Source organism: Choristoneura fumiferana, chromosome 9 (genome assembly GCF_025370935.1).
Source record: "Choristoneura fumiferana chromosome 9, NRCan_CFum_1, whole genome shotgun sequence".
Lineage (NCBI taxonomy): Eukaryota > Metazoa > Arthropoda > Insecta > Lepidoptera > Tortricidae > Choristoneura > Choristoneura fumiferana.
The window spans coordinates 3,442,132-3,464,972 of record NC_133480.1 but is presented as its reverse complement, the minus strand read 5'-3'; the positions used below and the strand labels follow the sequence as shown (position 1 = coordinate 3,464,972).

Sequence of the window (22,841 nt, the reverse complement as noted above, 5' to 3'; positions counted from 1 at the left end):
AACCGTCAGTTAACACTAATCAATGGATGGTGAAACAGCCCCATAATGTTTTGTATTGTCTAAATGTTCCGTATGTCTATTTCAGGTATACAACAAGCACTACAGCATCCACCATTTAGAAACTGTTTTAAAAACCGGTCACACACAATATACACTTTTGCTGCTGTCAGGCGTCATTGGCAGTAGTGGTTGCTAACCTAAAGCGACTGGTTGGTAAGACACAAAAAATTTGAAGTGGCTATTAATGGTTATGGACCAACAGCAGTGGAGACGCTCATGGAATCTCACTGAAATCATAAATTAAGTTACTTACTTGCTGAAGCTGACGTTAGAGCACTGACTCCAATCCGAAGCAAATGTCTGGAAGGTCCTGAAGGTTCCAGACTTCATACTTCCAGAGAACTGACTCTCTGAGTCATCCTCGCCAGATCTCACAGACATATTCTCAAATTCCTTTGCAATAGTCAACTCTGTCTCAGCTGCTGACTTCTGCTTGCCCTTTGAGTGGCCATAGGTTATCATGGCGTCGTGTTTTGAGACGGCCTGCTGAGTCAAGCCAGTATTTCCTAGAAAAATACAATAATATTAAGGCTAGAAGTTTGTGAATAATTTTAACACGATGTATAAGTTAAGAAAGGATTTCAAGGCTTCTTATGAAAGGGAGACTCAATGCGTATTCGTTGATGGTAAAACCAGGCTTAGTTTTATAATAATTCAAGCAAATTACCTAAATTCTCTTGGAAGAACCGGGATTTCGCCATTTCTCTGTATTTTTGAGTTTTCGGGTTTGAGTTCGAAGATTGCCCTTTGTTCCATCTTTTTCCTTTTGTTTTACCCTTCAGCTTTGATCTAAACTTGCCCATGATTTTTGGTAATTTCTATCTATTTTTATGAAAAATATGACGGCACGTGGTGATGAAGTTTTAAAAGCATTAGCTTGTCAAAGTTATCATTATCAATGTCAAATGACTGTCAAAAAACAAGCAAGACAACATACGGATTAAAAATAATTTATTGCAATGGCAGCATCAAAAAGAAGTATTATGCGAGACCCAAAATCAATTTAAATTTTAAGCTGCTATTACACTTTGTTTCCCTACCTCCTTCCAATTTTCAAGACTCAGAAGTTTATAATTTGTTTAATTAATTTATATTTTATAATTTAAGTCTTTGCACGTAATTCGTAATTTAACTAATCAACAACAACACTAAGGGGACTGCTAGCTTCTAGTTATAAGTAAATTGTTTTCGGTTTTAATAAATTGTAATCAAAAACTAAAGTTGTTTCAAAAATCCTAACCACGCAAAAAGCGTTACTTTTACAATGACAGGAAGCGACAATTGAAGTGACCCGGAACGGAACGTGAAACATCCAATTTTTCTTTCATACCGTAATGTACTCCCTGTTTCGTTGCCTTTTTCTTGTTTGTAAATAATAACCGCTGGAAATAGTACGTAATGTGAAATTACACGCATTCCTTAGCCGAGTGTTTGTTACGTAAACGGTAACCATTGCCGTGTAATTAGTAAATTCGTGATAGAACTCCTAACCTATTGCTTCATGTTTTACTGGGAGTTGTAGAGCTATGTGATGTGAAAATGCCGCCTTTTCGAAGGAAGAAGGCGTCCAAATCCTTTCCTGTGAAGGTGTGTACGTTGGATGCCGAATTGGAGTTCAACCTTGAGGTGAGATGTCAAGTTTTATGGCTATTTTTGTTGTTGTTTGGACATTGGATTATGGTCAAATTAGTACAATAGTTTTGTTATGAGTCACCCTACGAGTACTAAACTCCTGTAAATTGGAGCAGGGAGTGATAATTTGTCGGCAAACACCTACGCCATTGCAGATAACATTTATGTTCATTGTAACAATTTGAATTTTTATTGCAAGATATGCAAGTTACATGTAAAAAATATCAATTCGAATCATATGAAAATAAATAAATAAACATTTTTATTTAACAGGCTTTGTGGTTGTTATTTGATTACTTTTACTTTAATAATTTGAAATATAAATTATCCGTTATTTAAACAATGTTTTTTTTCTTATCAAAAACAATTGGGTAATTAACACAACTAAGTATTTGTCATACATTTTATTGTCACAATTCTTTAATATTCCCTCATAGAATATGTATGGCAATGGCAAAAGTCAATTAAAGACAATTGAAGAACAAATCATATGAGGAAAAACTGCAGTTGCTAAAGCTTACGACTTTAAAGGAACGCAGTGTGGTGATTTAGTAAACACCTATAAAATACTTACCGGACATAACAATTTGCAGGAGTTCCATAACTTGTTCAAGCTTAATAACAACACTCGCCTGTGAGGTCACCAATTTAAACTATCTACTGAATGATCGCACAATAATCCTCACAGACATTTCTTATGTAACAGAGTGGTCAAAACATGGAACAAACTACCAGAACATGTAGTCTCAGCACTGAATGTGAATCAATTTAAGAACCAGCTGGACTAATAGTACAAAGTACAAAGAATACTTGACCAAGGAACAGCTGGATACAGGCACCTGTCAGTTGCTTGCAACTGCCTGTCTGATAATTTATATAATAATAATAATAAAGTAAATATGGGCATCCTAGCTTTGCAAACCATCCTGCAAAACATGGAGTTTGCCCCTCTCCCTGTAAAACATGGAATTTGTCCCCCTCCTGTAAAACTTGTAATTTGACCCCATTGGAAAAACATGGTGTTTGCTCCGATCCCCCCCTGTAAAACATGGAATTTGCCACGCCTTGAAAGATATGAATTATTAAATTATTGGTTAATGGTGTTAATCTTATTGTGAGTTTACTGGTTTTTGGAGATATTTTTATAGTTTTTTTTTTTTCTAACAGTGGCGAGCTACAGGGCGAGACCTTTTTGACCTAGTCTGCAGGACCATAGGTCTGAGAGAAACATGGTTCTTTGGACTGCAATTTGAAGACACAAAACATTTTATTAGTTGGCTAAAGTTGGACAAAAGAGGTAAGATATACTTTTTAGTCTTTATTTGATTTATAACTTTTTTGAAGGTAGTTATGACTCAAAAATTGGTTGATATTGGTATAATTCGTAATAAGTTAATAAAAACAGTAGATTCATAGTATATTTAATTTAAATATTTTACACATGGCAAATCTTGCCCTAAGCTAGTTCTGCCAACACCACATAGATCACTAACACGTTTCTTATTCTATACAAGCTCATTCTCAAAGCAGCACTCACAGAACCATTCCCATACAAAAGTTCAAGGTTATTTATTGACAGAACATGGTTCTTCGCAAGTCAGAATGTGCTTATCTCCCACCTACATTAAGCAGGAATTATTTTTATTACAACTAGCTAGATTAGGTACTTACTTAATTTTCTGCCTAATTAATATTTTATTGCAGGTCTTACATTATTAATAATTAACATTTATCCATTCATGTAGCTACTCATTCCAACACCTGCAAGGAGTATGATCCTAACTCACTTTTTGTCAATTTTGAGTTGCAATCATGATTTTGCAAGAAATATAATTATCTTTTTTGAGCTCTTATTCTTGTATCTCAACTCCTTTGCGTTTAAAAGTTAGGGCTTGGATAAACATCGTAAGTAAGGGCGCACTGGGGTGAATAAAATACCAACTTTAGTTACGCCATGGTCCTTTCAAACTACCTTTGTTGCAATGGCATCAGTGGCGTAGCATAGTTGGGCCAGGTGGGGGGGCGGTCCGCCCCGGGTGGCACATTTAGGGGGCGGCAAAATACCATAAAAATTTAATGGTATGTGTGAAGTTCCCAATCCGCACTGGGCCCGCGTGGGACGTGTATAGGCTGGGATGATGATAAATATGATGATAATTCCATAACAAAAAAAATGTCTCACCGGTGTCGGACCGGTTTGAATGAGTACCCTAAATAAGTCAGGGCGGCTGGTACCCACGTTACGCCACTGAATGGCATGGTTTTTTTTTATTACTCTTCGCATTTTTATTCCTCGACATAACTCCTTATTATACTAATATTGAATACATTACAGCCGGCATTTGGAGTCAATAGTGACACCGACCTTACCGTAACGTAAATATTTACCCCCTTATTCATAAACGACAATCAAACTATTTTAGTTAAAATGCCTCTAAAATTCGTTTGTCTTTACTGTCACTTCGACATTTGTATTTGTTAGGGACAAAGCATTTGCTAGTTAACATAGGCTTGTTAAGTTTTATGAATTTAGTTTTATACATTCTATTATGCACTTCTCTTATAATATAATTAGCATGTGCGGCTTGACTGTAAGTGTTAATTATGAGATTAAATAAATAAATAAATAAATACTTACAAATGTCTGAGTTACAACACAATTTTCCAAATATAATGTTCTAATGTTGAATATCATCGTAACGTAACGTATGTCACCAAAAAGGGTAAAAGAAATGTATTTGTGACAAATATCCATACTAATATTATAAATGCGAAAGTGTGTTTGTGTGTTTGTCTGTCTTGCACGCCCTGACGGAGCGACGGATCAACGTGATTTTTGGCATAGAGATAGTTTATGGGCCCGAGAGTGACATAGGCTACTTTTATCCCGGAAAAATGCACAGTTCCCGAGGGAACAGCGCGCAATAACCGAATACGACGCGGGCGGAGTCGCGGGCAAAAGCTAGTAAATAAATAAAAGCCCTTATTTTTTCCATTGATATGTACTCTAGTACACTAGTTTGAATTATAGTAGATATAAGATATTGGTGGTGACAAAACAATCATAAAATTCTCTTTATATAAAAATATAAATATTTGAAGTGCCACCCTGTAAAGTTAGTGAAAATGATAATCCTTGCAGGTAGGGCTGCCATCCGTCCGGGTTTCCCCGGATTTGTCCTAGTTTGGAGAACGTCCGGGGAGCGTCCGGGCGGGGTTTCATTTGTAGTTCGGGTTTAAAAATATTTTTAATTTTTAGACCAATGCAATTAGAATTTTTTGAAGAATTAATTTCCAGCAAGCTGTAAATCGTTTTATAAGGATCCGTTTTGATTGGCCTATATTTTATTATACCTACTGACCAAGTTTAACAAAAACCTAAGCCTGTTGACATGTCCGGGTTTCGGGCTCCAAAATCCGGGTTTTTCACGCGTCTTGTCCTGGTAGCCAAATTTTAGAGATGGCAGCCCTATTTGCAGGTGTTGATACTCCAGACAGTTTAAAAAATAAGACTGATAATGAATGAATGAAAGATTGAATGAAATGAAATGAATGAACAATTGAAACAAATGAATGAATAATTGAAATGAATGAATGAAACAAAACTAATGATGAATTAATCAATTATTTCTTTACAGTGCAAGACCAATGCGTCTCCCAAATGCCCGGCACGCCGTTCATGCTCCTCTGCAAGTTGTACCCCGAAGATGTGGCCGAGGAGCTCATCCAAGAAGTGACACAGCATCTGCTGTTCTTGCAAGTGAAGCAGGCGATACTAAGCATGGACATCTACTGTCCCCCCGAGGCCTCAGTCCTTCTGGCAAGTTATGCTGTCCAGGCAAAGGTAGATACGTTTTGGGTTAGTAAAGTAAGGTTATATTTTTTTAGCGGTGTGTTCCAATGTCGATGTTGAATAAGACACTAGTGTGGTACTTGGATGAGAATGTAAAATATAGAAACACTGGCTTTATTAGATTACTTAAAAATGTGGGTCAAATCTTGGGAACTACGAGTGGTTGGATTGACTTTTTTTTTTCTTTAATGGCTTTCACTCTTGCCGTGACAGCAAGACGTATTTTGCCAATGTCGGCGTAGAGACATTAGACACGTGAGAAAAATGTTCGGTTTATGAAATTTTTATCTTGGGGAAGGAACAGACAGGAGACCTAAAACAAATAACGTATGTTATGGAGTTGGATTGACTTGTGATGTGATAAACATAATGCAGGTTAGATGAGGGGAATATTTTTTCCAAATTTTTAATTTCCCAATTGTTTCATATGGATAAACGATTTTTTTTCTGAAATTGTAGACTATTCAGGATTATTATGTCCAGATATTAACGAAACACATGTTTAGAAGTAAATCGTATATTCAGCTTGGTAGCTGTACACCAAAGTGAGAATGTCATCACAATCTACAACTACCTACTTCGTCTACTTTATTATTTAATAAAGTTGCGAAGTACCCCACCTACATGACTGTATATGACAGGATATATTTTAGGATTTTCCTGTAGAACATTATAGGTTAGCTTAGTATTATAACAATCCTGAAGAGCATACAGCTTAAAACAAATCTCTCGTCCATATGAAACAGGTGAGAAAAATATTTTCGGTGAACAATTTAGGGTTTCCCCACATCTGTATACACGGAACCAAAAAATGCTTTATGTCTACTCAATATGAGTGAAAAAGACGTCGATCGGCTCGGCTGACGCGAAACGGCGTTTAACGACGGGAAGACGTCTTTTTCGCTCTTATTGCGTGGCCATAAGCGTTTTTTGGACGGCTTAAGCCGATTCCGCGTCGTTAGATGTGGGGGACCCTTAAGCCGAGTTTAGACTTGCAAGAGAAATCTTGCAAGTTGCATTACATTGCGGCGCTCGATTGACCACTACAAACTCGTTGGCTTTACGGCCTCGCAATGTAATGCAACTTGCACGATTTTTCTTGCAATCAAGCAGCAGTGCTTGCACTGTTGTCTTTCGGCATGGAGAGTAAGACAGCCGGTGAAATTACTGGCACTTGAGGTGTCCCATCTTGGGCCTCTAGGTTGGCAACGCATCTGCAATACCCCTGGTGTTGCAGATGTTTATGGGCGGTGGTAATCTCTTACCATCAGGAGACCCACTTGCTCGTTTGCCATCCAGTCGAATAAAAAAAAAGTCTAAACTCGGCTTTAGAGAACCAGTTAGATGACGATGCAAGTATGTCGACAAAAAGTACCCACAGCCAGAAAAAAAAATCTTTAGGCTTGACATAGTAATTTTTCCTCAGTACGGCGACTACGATGAGAGCGCGTACAAGCCAGGCATGTTGGCTAGCGAGGATCTGCTGCCGCAGCGCGTCATCGACCAGTACCAGATGACGCCGGAGATGTGGGAGGACCGCATCAAGATATGGTGAGCCTTGTGGCCGGTAGTAGTGCCACCAGAGTTGAGGTCACACACAAAGGAACATGTCATGTAATGGGGTCCCTATCGGCTCGCCTCGTTTACCTTTACTTGCCCGAATTTCATTTGCCCGAATTTCACTTGCCATACCAACGTTTGCCATAAAATATATAGAACCGTGCTGTTTTCAGGATTTTTTTTTAATGTCATCATATAGAATGCAGTAGGTTAGGTTAGGTTTGTTTAATATCAACTCTAAAGAAATTACTATTTCAGAAATAAATTACTTTATGGCAAATGAAAATTCTAGAAATCGATACATTCGGGCATATGAAATTCGGGCAAACGATAGAGAACCGGCTCGCCTACGTATTGAAAGTCCGAATGTAATGTTTGTCAGAATGATCGTTTGTCATAACTCTTTTTTCTCTGAGTCCAATGAAAAAAAAAAAATGAAAAATATTTATTCACCATAAATTAGTTACATAATCAATAGATTAAGTTATAAAATACTTGTATTAGGACGCCCCGCTCCTATACCTAATTGCCATATTTACTTGTGTGTATATATAACTATTCTCAAAATATTTCAGTAACCTAACCTATACTTTTCTATAGGATGACTATTTAAAAATTTCAGATTTTTTTTATGTTTCAGTGAGAAAAAAATTATGACAAACGATTATTCGGACAAACATTACAGTATCACTAGCGAAAAGTATGCAAACTTTGGCCCCATGTAATGACGGCGGTATTTTTGACTCTAACTCATTCATTTAATTCATTCTCCTTTTACTCAATCACTTCTTTTTGTAGCTGTGTGTGTCATCATTCACTTCAACTCTCGTGGCATTACCTATACTCGGCCGTGGACTTGGGCTGCAGAACTAATATGGTACAAATGCAATGTTACAATTTTTACAAGCATTTTGTTGTACATGTGCAATGTGGGTAGACTACTGACAGTCAACAAAAGGAGGTAGAAGGAAAATAACCAGTCTACTATCTGCTTTCTGTTCAGCTTGTGTGTTCAACATCCAAATAGTAATAATGTTTTTGTTTCTTCTCCTAAGTCGTTACACTCTTAACAGAGTGGTTGTGGTCCTCGGATAAGAATCAGTAGTGAACTTTCATAACAACTTTCTTGAGAAAATGGTTTGGTGGGTCTTTTGACTGTATCGTTTTTTTGTAGTTGACTGTGCATGTGTCGGGGTTTTAAAGCAAATCGGCTGTGACAGACGGACGGACAGACACACGAGTGATCATTTAACATAATTCATTATATACATAATTAATTATGTATAGTTATGTAAGTATTTTTTTCACCTGAAACATGGAAATCCTAGTTCGCGGCATGTGTCGTTCTTCTTTTACTTTGTTTGCGTAAGTTTATATTATAATATTTATGTTGATTAAAGATTTACTTTTATTATGATAAGGGTTCCGTTTTTCCTTTTAAAGTACGGAATTCTAAAAAGGGCTCTATTGACGCGTTTTAAAACTGTAGTAAATAAGTCATTTAATCAACCATTATTCATCAATTACTGTTTGAATGCAATACGGTGTTTATTTATACAAATTTATTCATTGCAATGGATCGGAATGTCCGGTTTACCGTTGCAGTTAGTAATTACGATGTAAGAAAGAATACATATTAATTTAACGTTTGTACACTCACCATACTGGTATCCTCTATCGTACCCGGGGTTTGACCTCCCTCGTAAACAATGGTGCCGGATAAACAGACTAAGGTAATGTCTAAACTTCAAACTTCTGTAACTCTGTTATAATGTAAAAGTAGCTTGAAAATTGTTTTTCCTTTCGATATGCAATAAGCAATAAGCTGTGAGATTTATAAAAATAAATAAAAAACAGTCAGACACCGTATTGTATGAAAATTTCCCTTTTCGCTTACCACAAATTAAAGATTTTTGTTTCAACATTAAAAACTTCTTGAGAAACATTCATTAAGGATTGAAAATTAAGTAGGATCCTTGAACAATTTTGAATCCTACTAATATTATAAATGCAAAAGTTCGTTAGTCCGTTTGCTTGTTTGTTACCTCTTCACGTCTAAACCGATTTCGATGAAATTCGGTGTACAGATAGTTTGAGTCCCGGGGAAGGACATGGGATAGTTATCCCGGAAAATTTTCATAGTTTCCGCGGGATAGCGATAAACGTATTCTACGGGGACCGAGTCGCGGGCAACAGGTATTTAATACATACATAAAATCACGCCTCTTTCCCAACGGGGTAGGCAGAGACTACATCCTTACACTTGCTACGATTCTGGTATACAACTCTCGCTTCCTCTACATTCATCAATCTTTTCATGCATACACGTCGGTTTAGGGTACTCCTGACCCGACCTTTCTTCAGAACGTCCCCGATTTGAGCGTGGTACGTTCGTCTAGGCCTTCCTCTCCCAACGTTCCCATTCACGCTCTTATAGATCTGCTTAGTCAATCTGTTTTCATTCATTCTCTCAACATGCCCAAACCATCCAAGCATCCCTTTCTCAATCCGTGTGACTATACCTTCATATTTAGCATTAGAAAGAAGGTAAGCGATCTTGACGTCTTTTTATTGAAAAACACTTTTGAAAAATAAGTGACAGCAAATATGTTTTTTTTTTATTCGACTGGATGGCAAACGAGCAAGTGGGTCTCCTGATGGTAAGAGATCACCACCGCCCATAAACATCTGCAACACCAGGGCTATTGCAGATGCGTTGCCAACCTAGAGGCCTAAGATGGGATACCTCAAGTGCCAGTAATTTCACCGGCTGTCTTACTCTCCACGCCGAAACACAATAGTGCAAGCACTGCTGCTTCACGGCAGGATTAGCGAGCAAAATGGTGGTAGCAATCCGGGCGGACCTTGCACAAGGTCTTACCACCTGCAAACACACATGCTTTTGGTATCATAAGTAATAATTACTGTTTTTTAAAACATTTTACGATAAAAAGTCTCGTCAAGATTGTTTACCCTTTTTCTAATGCTAAAAAAGCGAAGTATAGTTATTGTCATGTTTTTGTTGCAGGTATGCAGACCACAAAGGCATGTCCCGGGACGAGGCGGAGATGGAGTACCTGAAAATAGCCCAAGATCTTGATATGTATGGGGTCAACTACTTTTCTATTAATGTAAGTTTTGTATTTGGATTTCAAAGAGTATATTGTATTCCAAAATCGGCATTACTGTTTAGGGTGCTTCCCGCGGGATAGTGTTAAATGTGTTCTTTACAGCCGGAGTCACGGGTAGCAACTAGAACTGTGTTACAATTTTATTGGTATGCTAGCTTTGTCGTCACGACGATTTACTTTATGCTCTGGAGCACCGTTTTTTGTAAAAACACACAAACTCATATATCACCACCACCACGCTACACTGACGGGTTTAGTTTAGATCCAGAGTCTATCTGGTAGCATGGTGAACGGTTGTGTTGCTCTGAAGATGAGCTCTGGTTGAGTTCAAAACGCGTCAGTGTAGTGTGGTGGGAGTGGTAGATAGGTTTGTGTGATTTGTGTGTGTTCTTGCAGTGTGGAGGTGGAGGAACTGCATGAACACGCATTTTTTGCATAAGTATAGCTATCATAAGGTCGTGGTTTAGCAAAATGATTGTTTTAGTTCATTTTATATTACCTAGATTAAGACGAAGTATAGTCAGCATCAAAAGTAGCGGATCACTTATAAGTATGTTTGACGACCGGATGGCCAAGTGGTTAGAGAACCTGACTACGAAGCTTGAGGTCCTGGCTTCGATTCCCGGCCGTGGCAGATATTTGTGTGAATAACACGAATGTTTGTTCTCGGGTCTTGGATGTTTAATATGTATTTAAGTATGTATTTATCTATATAAGTATGTTTATCCGTTGCCTAGTATCCATAGAACAAGCTTTGCTTAGTTTGGGACTAGGTCAATTGGTGTCAAGTGTCCCATGATATTTTTTTTTTATCGATTGCCTAGTATCCATAGTACAAACTTTGCTTAAATAGTTTGGGACTAGGTCAACTGGTGTCAAGTGCCCCATGATATTATTATTATCGCACACATATTATGTTATTATTATTATTATTATTATTGACACATTGACAATCTTGCATGGCGTTTAGTACGTGTTGTAAAATGACAAAGTACGAAAGCTAACTGCACCAACATGAGAAGTGAAAAATAAACACTTGTAATTTTTTTCAGAACAAAAAAGATACAGACTTATACCTCGGCGTGACAGCACTGGGGCTCAACATATATGAAAAGGACAACAAACTGATGCCAAAGACTACGTTCCCCTGGTCCGAGATCAAGCACATATCATTCGACGACAAGAAATTTATCATCAAGTTTGTGGACAAATCGGTCAACAACTTTATATTCTTTTCGCCGAAGGGGATGAATAAGTTGGTAAGTTTCTGTTATAAAAGTCAAGGAATTCAGATGGATTGAGGATTGATTTTTGGTGTCTTTTTGTATTATTTATTTCAACTCCAAATTGTTACTTTTACGGTCATCCCGTGAAACCCATATCGAAAATACAAACTGAAATATTGGTGCACAGAAAAACCAGATAAATAAGACCAGCGTTGGGAATCGAACCCAGGTCCTCGGCATTCCGTGCCACGTGCTATACCGCTACACCACCGCTGGACTGCCGAGGACCTGGGTTCGATTCCCAACGCTGGTCTTATTTATCAGGTTTTTCTGTGCATCCGTATTTCGGTTTGTATTTTCGATCAAGGAATTCATTTTTAACACATTCACTGCCACCGACGCATATATGCGGTTTCGGGACTTCGGCCAGTGCCGCGGTCATAATTATTCATACATTTTGAACGCACATGTGCGTCGGTGGCACCTGTGGAAGTCAAGTGGCTGTGAATGCGTTAACCCCCGTCACAAAAAGAGGGGTGCTATAAGCTTGACGCCATGTCTGACTATGGCACCGTAGGTCTCAAACGGATGGACCGATTTCGGTGCAGTTTTTCAACCGACGTGCAGTTCTCAATCAACGCATTTCATCAAAATTGGTTCAACCGTTATTAGGGTTCCGGAATTAACTAGGAACCCTTATAGTTTCGCCATGTCTGTCCGCGGCTAAGCTCAGAAACCATTAGTACCACAAAGCTGTAATTTAGCATTAATATACATATCGGTCACGCCAACAAAGTGGTTAGGTATAGTGGGGATGATTTTATTTTCACTTCTACCCTATGTGGCGGGGTATCGTTGGATAGGTATTTGAAAATGATTTTTTGATAAAGTGGATATTTTTGGGAGATATTCACTTCGAAAGTTCAAAAAAATGTGCCCCCCCTCTAGCTTTTGAACCGCACGCTTAAAAATATGAAATATCAGGGAAGTTAAGCTTAATAAAGCTCTGTTGTGTGTTTGAAGTTCTGTGTTGTTTTGTTTGGCATGGTGTGACGTCTGATGTGGTGCGCGTCACCTCGTTTAAGTTAAGCTTAAAGATGTTAACTATAGCTATCTGTGGGATCCTGTAATTGGCTCTGTGTTGCTACTACATATATTGTTTTTTTTTTAGCAGTTGGTTCTCCTTAAATAAATAAATAAATAAAAACTTTCTAGGAAAATTATATTTCTAGGAAAGTTTTTGTAAAAAAATATTTCTAAGTCAATTTGAGTTAAGGCAAGGTCGGGAACTACAGAACCCCACACTGATGGTCCGACATGCTCTTTGAAATATTGAACTTTGAAATGACAATGTCCTGGGTATTTCAACTTTTTTAGGGTTCCGGAGCCAAAATGGCAAAAATTTTTTTAGGGTATTCCCATAGACGTAAAGTGAGGGTGATTTTTTTTTGCGAAATATTCAACTTTAAAGTGCAAATTTTCATTAAAATCGAGCCCCCCCCCCCTCTCAAATCTAAACTTTTGGGTGGAAAATTTGAAAAAAATCAGGATGGTAGTAAGTATATCAAAACTTTCAAGGAAAACTATAACGGTTAAGTTTGCTTGAGAATTTTTAGTAGTTTAAGAGTAAATAGCAGCCTAAGGTATAAAATATACCTAAACTATGGAAGATTCCGTATAAAATACGAAATCCTTAGAAAAATATTAAGTACTTAATTTTTTCGTAATGGCTACGGAACCCTATTTCGGGCGTGTCCGACACGCTCTTGGCCGGTTTTTTTAAGTATTGCGTTAAATATTAGAAGGATTAAGATAGTGTCTATTAATTAACTGATAATTAAATTAAAGATGATAACTTCATTTAAACCACTTAAAACATTATAAAGTGCTATAATGTTCCGTGGATATTGCAGATACTGGACTTGTGCATCGGCAACCATGACCTTTACATGCGTCGGCGCAAACCGGACACTATGGAGGTGCAGCAGATGAAAGCGCAAGCTAAGGAAGAAAAACAGGTCAGTAAAATATTTTGTCCGGGACGTGTCCGGTTTTGGAATAGCCTCCTGATTCCTTACTTTTTAACAGACGTAGTACTTAGACCTAAACGTGGGTTACCATTATATATTATTTCAACATTCTTAAAATTCTTTTTCTACTCCTGTACTTTTATTTGACAATTAAAGGTCCACAAACAGGTGAGTTCCCACTAGTTCCATTGACAGTACCATTATAAAACTCTATTATAGTACTGTCGTGTAAATGGAACCAGTGGGAACACACCCACAAACACGAATATAATTGATGTTTTACAGCGTCGTCAGATCGAGCGAAATAAGCTGGCACGAGAAAAGCAGTTGCGGGAAGCTGCTGAGCGGGAGCGCGCTGCCATGGAACAGCGCCTGCTGCAGTACCAGGAAGAGATCCGGCTCGCCAACGAGGCGCTGGTGAGTCGCCGCACTGGCAGCGATCACACTTGCGGCAACCACACTGATAGCGACCACCACACTTGTGGCGACCCTAACACTTGTGGCGACCGCCACACTTATGGCGATCGCTTCACTTGTGGCGACCACGTCACTTGTGGTGACCACCACACTTGCGGCGATCACCACACTAAAGCCAAGTTTAGAACAAGAAAAATCGTGCAAGTTGCACTACATTACGGCACTCAATTGATTACTTGAAACTCGTTTGCTTTACATCCTCGCAGTGTACCGCAACTTGTCGATTTTTCTTGCAGGTTTAATCTGTGCTTCATAGTGACAACCACACTTGTGGCGAACATCATACTAATAGCAACCTCCATAATACTGACAGCCACTATATTAGTGGCGACCACCACACTTATGGTGACCATCACACAATAACGACCACTACCAGTAAAATATACCAGTATACATACCAGTAGTGGTAGTATATATACCAGTTAAATAGGAAGAATAGACCAAAGAACTTGAGAAATCTATCTAACTTGCCAAACTATGTTATACCCAGATGTCATAATGTTTATGGCCAGAGAGTGTGGACGTCTACTCTGCCTCGCATACTTAATAAATTTCCATTTGAAACTGTGCAAGAAATTGTGAACAGCAAACACAACAAGATTAAGCATATTTTGGTGCGATGGTTAAACCTACCTCCTTAAATAAAAATTGTATACCAACCTACTCAGAGTAAAATATTAAAATTATAATTATTGTATTTTTTTTTTACTACACTTGTGGCGATCACTCTACTTCCGACCACCACCACACCAGTAGCGACTACCACACTTGTGTGAGTTATGAGTACCTACTTTTTTTTTTTTAATTTATTTACTCATTTATGTTATACAAAAAGATTACAATTATACTTTCGCCAAACTGCAAAACAGTTTGTTGGCGAAAACTACACTCTTATCTTATTTACAAATCTCTTTAACTAGATCGCATTAAATACCTACTCCCAACCCCGCTACAATACCACAATAGCATTACATTACCACAATTTTTTCTTAAGATTAGGAAGACTAGTTTCAACATTGTAATTTATTTTCAACATATTTTTTGCCACAGCGCCGTTCCGAAGAAACGGCCGAACTTTTGGCGGAGAAAGGTCGAGTGGCGGAGGAAGAAGCTTCGCTATTGGCGCAGAAGGCCGCCGATGCAGAACGTGACAACGCCAGACTGCGGCTGTCTGCTATACGCACCGAGGAGGAAAAGGTAATACATCCCTCAGTTGGCGAAGAAAGGTCGCATAAGGGAGGAAGCTTTCCCATTGGTGAAAAAATACTTGCTAACGCTGTGTTCCGCAATCTTTTTGTGTTCAAGGTCAAATAAACCTTCCATTGAAAATGTACCCTCCCCTCTATATCATTCTAAGAGGGCCTGTGGCCTGCAGTGGAACTTAAGGCCGAGATGCTGATGATGATTTAAAATTTCAAAATCCCCAGGTGCACTTAGAACGCAAGACGCGCGAAGCGGAGTTCCTCACGGCCCGGCTGGTGGAAGAGTCGGAGAAGCGAGCGGCCGAAGCCGACCGGCTCAAAGTCGAGCTGATGTCGGCTCGGGTCGCCGAGAAGGCTGCTAAGGAGAAGCTGTTGAACTTTCTGAGCCGAACTGGGACTGGCTCGCTACCCCCGCCCGCTGTAAGTCTTCTAATTCTACACTTACCAAAAATATTGAGTATCCTGAGACTTTTTTGATGTGTGTGATGTAAAAGCCGTGGTGGCCGAGTGGTTTGACCTATAGCCTCTCAAGCAGAGGATCGTGGGTTCAAACCCCGGCTCGCACCTCTGAATTTTTCGAAATTCATGTGTGAAATTACATTTGAAATTTACCACGAGCTTTACGGTGAAGGAAAACAATTCAATTGTTTATGTGAAGTTCCCAATCCGCACTGGGCCCGCGTGGGAACTACGGCCCAAGCCCTCTCATTCTGAAAGGAGGGTTGTGTCCAGCAGTGGGACGTATATAGGCTGGGATGATGATGATGATGTATCTAGAACTAATCAAACTCGCTCTTTGTCAGTCCCCAACTAATAAATAAAAAACATGGGACGCTTAACACCCATTGACCTAGGCCCGAAGTAAGCAAACCTTTTGTTATGGATACTAGGCTAATAGATAAACATACTTAAGTAGATAGATACATATTTAAATACAAATTAAACACCCAAGACTCGAGAACAAACAGTATTTTCCATACAAATGTGCCCCAATCGAACCCGGGACCTCAAGCTTTGACTAAGCTATGCGGTCGTCAGAATGCTCCTCTTATCTTCACATAGTATAAAATAAAGTCACTTCCCGCTGTCTGTACAGTTAGCCAGAAAAACGTCGTACCAAAACCTTTTTTTTTTCAGTCATCGAACACAGTTCCATCAAGCCTGTTCCCGTCAACGTGCTCGCTGCCAGCCGAGTTAGGCGGCGAGGTGGCCCCCAACGGGGCGCCGGCGGAGCCCGAGCTTAACTCCTACGAGCTGGTGCCCGACGAGCCCGACCCCCACATTCATCGGCTGTCGCTGGAGATAGAGAAAGAGCGGTCAGTACTATTCTAGTTCTAGTCAAATACGGTTCAGACTTTATTGTACGCCGCGTTGTGTAATGAGGGCTACCGTTTTCGCGCTCACCAGTTGGCGCCACTGTAGACAAAGGTCCTGCCTGAAGTATAGTGGTTAGTTTGTTATTACGGGCGTGTAAACAAAAATTTACATTTAAATCATATTTAATACCTAATATTATTTTGTTTTAATATTTAATTCGTTTCAGTTTATATTTAAAATAATAATTTGACATTTTTTATAAATAATTCACTAATTTTAAAGCTATTATAATTCAGAATAATTCTTAATTACATGAACAATAAAAAATTTAATATTTTTTTTAATACCTTAAAACTGTACCCATAAAAATATCCAGCATACCACAGTGTTGCGTAGTCCCCTTTTGTTCGGAAAAAAGGGAGGACAAAGGTTTCCGAAAGACAAAACTGTCTGACATTTCGGAGACCTCGCGCTACACTAGCGCCTCTAACGGCGAATTCATACGCAATAGCCCTCATTATGGCAAGAGTGTCACGTAACCTTGGCATCATGCAGTGGGATTACCATTGTGTAGAATTATGCAGGCGAAAAAACGAACATTGAAGAAGTTTATTATATTTTGGTGTGCTCTTAGTTTAAATATTCAAAGTACGGAGTGTTTGTGGTCCCTCAAGACAATAAAACTTGTTGTATCATGTTTTAGAATGACATTGAGAGATACATGTGAAAGGTTGACCATAGTACGTTTTTTTGCCTGCCGTAGAAACAGAGTATAGAATATAGTGACCCTCATCTAGTATGCTATCTTCTTTACTCGAAACACACTAAGCATAACACGTATAGCGTAATTTTTGTTATCAGAAATTACTTCGCATAAAATGTACTTGGCATAAAAACTATTTTTCACTTCTCATGCTCTTAAAGTTCCTGTTTATGCTGGATCTAGGCGATATAAAATGACTTTTTATGCTCTAGTGCATAAAGTAAGTATAAGACTATTTCTCAAACAGTTGTCCAACCAGTTGTCAAACCTTATTAAAAAAATATATATTATTTTTTCTGACGCTGTTTCAACACAAAAACTAAGTAATATTGTGTTTAAATATATACAAAACCTTGTGGTACAAGTGATAAAAAGTCAGATTTAATCTTTATTGTTGGATCCAATAGAAAGTTTCGATGTATGTAGTTACAAAATTACGATTTTTCCTCACGAGATTTCGCGAAGTTTCCCTGACAAGATATTTTTATGTTAATGCAGTTTAAGTTTTTTGATCTTGTTCTTAGTCGAAAATACATAATAGTAGTAGCGTAGTAGAAATAAGCAACCTGAGATATGTATGCGTAGGATGTAGATTCCTGTCCAGCGGTGGTGTAGGGGCTATAGCACGCAGCACGGATTGCTGAGGACCTGAGTTCGATTCCCAGCGCTGGTCTCTTTTTCTGGTTTTTCTGTGCATCCATGTCACAGTTTGTATTTTCGATATGGTTTTACGGGATACCCGTAAAAGTAACAAATTTGGAGTTGAAATCAAAAATACAAAAAGACTCCTAAAAACCAATCATAACTTGTCCTTAGTATTAATAATTTCCTGACAAAAAGATTTCTTTGCAATTTCATGACGGGACAACTTTTTGAGAAATACTCACAAGATTATGAGAGTTCCGTACAATCAAGGTTATGGCGACATGAGTTTCGGCGATATGATAAATATACCAAACGATACTATGCGCTATATGAGATTTAAATTATGCCAATAAAGGTTAACTTACGATAAAATACCCGTTATTTTTATTCCAGAGTGGAATACCTAGCCAAATCGAAACACCTCCAACAGCAGCTGGAGTCCCTTCGCAGCGAGTTCTCCGTGTTACGGGTTGAGCGCGGCGCAGCCACGCTGGACCGCTTGCACGAGCAGCAAGCGCGCGCTGGAGACACCAAGTATTCCACGCTGCGGCGGCTGAGGCAGGGCGCCACTAACACCAGGCTACAGTTTTACGAAGAGCTTTAGGTAACAACGATCCAACTGTCTAATGTCGGAGGAGCTCAAAGTGCCGCGGCCGGCGCTCCTAAAGGTAGGCGTCCCACTGATCCACATCATACGCTTCGGACGTATCGGATTTGTTGCTTTGTATAGAACTGTGCAATGCTTACGATGCGGACAGGTGGACGCACTTATATGAGTTTCTATACAAAGAATACTACGATCCGCTGCGTGCGATGCGTCCGATGCGTACGATACCGACAAGTGGACGTTTACCTTAACCACCACTGCGCCCGTGGGCAACGCACGCCCTGCACCATAGGGAAAGACACTTTGCGCGCGCGCGTTTTTATGACAGTAAAATAGGCAGGCGCGGTCGCAGCCTGGAATTTTGGAGGGGGTCACTAATAATAATACATCGCGGCTAAGGGCAAAAAATGTTTTTTTTTTGAATTTTTTTATTTTGTTTTTATAAGAATTTTCAATTTGACGTTTACGATTGGGGGGGCTCATGTCCCCTGTGACCCCACCTTCGGACCGCGCCTGAAAATCGGAAACCTCGTCATTGTTGATTTCCGTTTTAGTCAAATTTAAAAGAAGCTGACGAAACTGTAATACTTGAAATAGCTGGCGGTTAATTTTATGACAGACGTAGGTACAGTCACCAGAACTAATACCTGATACAGTCGCCATCAGATATTTCGGAACGGCCAAGGTGATCAAAAACATCGATACATGGACTCTAATTCCTTAATAATAGAGTGCATGTTCCGATATTTTCGACCTACGTGGCCGCTCCGAAATATCTGATGGCGACTGTACAACAAAGGGTGCATAACTATCTCATACGAGTTTTTTGCTAGGGAACACAGATATAGATTACACTAGATAACGCAAATACCTCAATCTGTATGAAAACCAACCGTGTCACTTTTTTATATCTACTGTGACGTCTCAAGAGCGAATTAGCGATGTGAATTCCCCGATGTCCGCGCAAAATCGATTCAAATGCGCCGCCCTCTCGCGCCATGGGGCTCGAGTCAGTCACTAGTCATGATTAGTTAGTTAGCGGTCAGTCTTTGTATGGGGCCAACCCTGAAGTAGATGCATTTGCGCAATCTAGTGTAAACTATATCTGTGCTAGGGAAGGTAGGACTGTTAGCAGGTTGGGGTTGCGGTAGTGTACGCCCGAATAATTTTCGACCTGGAATGTAAAACTGATAATTCAGGTATTATTTTGCGGAGGTCCGTATGAATGAAATTAATATTTTTACCTTGCTTCCCTACAACCAACAGTGTACCCGTGCTATGCCTGTGCGACACATATGCTTACATACAGCACTCTCACTCCTCTGCCACACAGAACACTACATGTCACACACGCCTTCAAAACTTCTGTAGTCAACACTCGAAATAAATAATTACCATTCCGACAAAAACAGTTATACAGCCTTATTCATAAAAAGTTAGAGCCTCCTTGAAGGCTCCTTGAAGGCCCGATGCTAAAAAACATGATTCATAAACGTCTGTTAGCGCTAATCAGTCGATCAAGGCTCTGCTAAAGTTAGGGGACCGTAGACCCTCCTTTATCTTTCTGCTAAGTCACAAAATGGCCGCCACAAGTTTGAACAGCTGACTTTGACTAGAGCAAAAAACCATAGTTACCGAAGATATTTATAGTGAAGGCAGGGCTACGCAGATTAAAAAAAAAACATAAAAATTTATTTTCAGGAATTTCTATTTAAAAATCTCTAAATTAGCAACAATATATTAACAATAAATATGAAAAAAAATAAGGATGATTAACATAATTATGGCTTTTTGCACAACATAAACATGCGGATCGGAAATGGCGGGAAAACAAACATCTCGCTTTTTATTTTTTTTTCCTGGTAATTTGCTGTCACTGCTGTCAATTTTTTTTTAAATTATCGATTAGGCCATTTTTTGTCTCTGATTTGTCAAGGTGGCCAACATAACGCGTCTAATCCGTCTATCAGCAGCTCAACAACTAGCAGACTGCTAGCAAGCGTTTATGAATCATACTTCTTGACAACCGTCTAACAAGCTTAATCAGTCTGCTAAGTAACAGACCGATCAAACCTCAATTAAGGATTTTTTATGAATAAGGCTGATAGTGTTTAGGCATATTGGATCTTCCTTTAAACGTTCTATCTTTTATCGCATTAAATTACTTCTGGCGTTATGTCGCTGATTATAAAAAATGTCTGCTGTTTCTAGTCTTCCTTTTAAACTGGTTTCCCTAAAGTTAAGATTTCTTCCAAACTTTTATTGTTGTCTGCTTTAATTTTTTTTAATCGACTGGATGGAAAACGAGCAAGGGGTCTCCTGATGGTAAGAGATCACCACCACCCATAAACATCTGCAACACCAGGGGTATTGCAGATGCGTTGCCAACCTAGAGGCCTAAGATGGGATACCTCAAATGCCAGTAATTTCACCGGCTGTCTTACTCTCCACGCCGAAACACAACATTGCAAGCACTGCTGCTTCACGGCAGGATTAGCGAGCAAGATGGTGGTAGCAATCCGGGCGGACCTTGCACAAGGTCCTACCACCTGCAAAAGCTGCAAAGCCTGCTTTGAGTAATTCAAATTTGACTATTCCTGAATAATTTATTGAATCAGGCGGTACTTTGCGGAGGTCCATATCAATGAACTAAAATAATTTCCTTGCTCACCCGCGACCTTACGATAGCTAATAATAATAATAATAATAATAAATTTATTTCGACCAACTCCAAGAGCTTGGAGCTAAGCTTATGCAAAATATGCGTGTTCATGCAGTTCCTCCACCTCCACACTGTAAGAACACACACAAATCACACAAACCCATCTATCACCACCACCACACTACACTATAGGAACCTAAGTCTCAAGATGGCTTGGTTACAGTTAGTTAGTCTTTAGACCTCTTGGTTCTAAATATATGGCTATATGGTGCCATGTCTTAATTCTAATAAATTCGTAGTAGATACCTAATACAAACGGTATCATACATATATAGATATGAGATTACAAGATTATTATTCAGTGTTAACTAAAGCTTAATCTAAAGTGATCAAACCTGATCACCACTCTCCTTATGACAGGAGAGCCGAATCCATCTCAGCGAGATGAGGTCCCTGCTACCCTCTTAAAGCAGTTTCCATAAACTGCCTCCAGACTTTCAGAACTAGAATCAAGGATGAGTGATGTTGCTGGCCGAGATGGACTCTTCAACTCCCTGTTTGACGGGTCTACTGATATCCGGGGCATGTCCGGAGATCAGATGGTGTCAAACCTGCCCCCGCGTGTACGTATGAATAGCCTTTTACTTCATGATTATGGGATACTTTTCCCTTTTTACCTGCTGGCTGATGTATTAAAACATCTGCTATTCCTACAGGGCTTGCATTCGTGAGTAATGAAGTTTCTTTTCTTTTAATCTCAGGGCTGGAGCTGATGACATTCGCTTTTTTAGTTCTTGGAAAGCGTCATCATGTTCTTTGCTCCATATGAAATCTGTGTCCTTTTTGGTGAGGCTTGCATTGGTGAGTAAAGAAGTTTCTTTTCTTTTAATCTCAGGGCTGGAGCTGATGACATTCGCTTTTTTAGTTCTTGGAAAGCGTCATCATGTTCTTTGCTCCATATGAAATCTGTGTCCTTTTTGGTGAGGCTTGCATTCGTGAGTAAAGAAGTTTCTTTTCTTTAAATCTCAGGGCTGGAGCTGATGACATTCGCTTTTTTAGTTCTTGGAAAGCGTCATCATGTTCTTTGCTCCATATGAAATCTGTGTCCTTTTTGGTGAGGCTTGCATTCGTGAGTAAAGAAGTTTCTTTTCTTTTAATCTCAGGGCTGGAGCTGATGACATTCGCTTTTTTAATTCTTGGAAAGCGTCATCATGTTCCTTGCTCCATATGGAGAACCACACGCACAGAATCAAAAATGAAATCTGTGGTACTTTTAAGTTAGGTTCTGCAATGGTTCAGTGATTGTACTAAAATTTGCTATGGATCTAGTAGAAAAATTAACAAGTGCTAAGAGACTTCTAACTTCTGTTTTATTTTGCGGTGTTCTAAATTCTTGTACCGTTTGTTGAAATGTGGTGTGCTAGAGAAACTATATCCCTAACTTCAAATGAACATTTTGCTTCATTGAGGGTTAAATCTGCTTGGTATGGGTCTAGTACTTGACAAAGCCTTATATCATGTTGTCCTCTTGTCTCCACCAACACCTTCGTCTTCTTGGCTGTTGGCTGCTCCTATGCCTTGCAACGCGCGATTACCCTTTAAAACATTTCCGATGCATACCTTATGCTAAAAAACCTCCTAAAACCATAAGCCTAAGCCTGGCTCTAAGCTGGAAC

At 39.2% G+C, this 22,841-nt stretch overlaps 2 protein-coding genes across 2 annotated transcripts in view; one reads left to right on the top strand and one right to left on the bottom strand.

The window, feature by feature from the left end:
* The window catches only part of LOC141430984 (RRP12-like protein), a 62,433-nt gene extending 61,470 nt beyond the window's left edge, over positions 1–963 (bottom strand). The window contains exons 1-2 of the mRNA XM_074091894.1: positions 728–963; positions 314–566 (exon numbers count right to left, since the gene is read on the bottom strand). Coding sequence (XP_073947995.1) covers positions 314–566; positions 728–863 — 389 coding nt within the window. The 5' untranslated portion in view covers positions 864–963. The remainder of the gene's footprint in view (positions 1–313; positions 567–727) is intronic.
* Positions 964–1,334: 371 nt separating this feature from the next.
* The window catches only part of Mer (ezrin/radixin/moesin family protein merlin), a 44,564-nt gene continuing 23,057 nt past the window's right edge, over positions 1,335–22,841 (top strand). The window contains exons 1-12 of the mRNA XM_074091904.1: positions 1,335–1,686; positions 2,860–2,989; positions 5,331–5,536; positions 6,972–7,096; positions 10,134–10,236; positions 11,289–11,495; positions 13,376–13,480; positions 13,778–13,909; positions 15,020–15,166; positions 15,397–15,591; positions 16,309–16,487; positions 18,290–18,500. Of these exons, the coding sequence (XP_073948005.1) occupies positions 1,600–1,686; positions 2,860–2,989; positions 5,331–5,536; positions 6,972–7,096; positions 10,134–10,236; positions 11,289–11,495; positions 13,376–13,480; positions 13,778–13,909; positions 15,020–15,166; positions 15,397–15,591; positions 16,309–16,487; positions 18,290–18,500 (1,827 nt within the window). The 5' untranslated portion in view covers positions 1,335–1,599. The remainder of the gene's footprint in view (positions 1,687–2,859; positions 2,990–5,330; positions 5,537–6,971; positions 7,097–10,133; positions 10,237–11,288; positions 11,496–13,375; positions 13,481–13,777; positions 13,910–15,019; positions 15,167–15,396; positions 15,592–16,308; positions 16,488–18,289; positions 18,501–22,841) is intronic.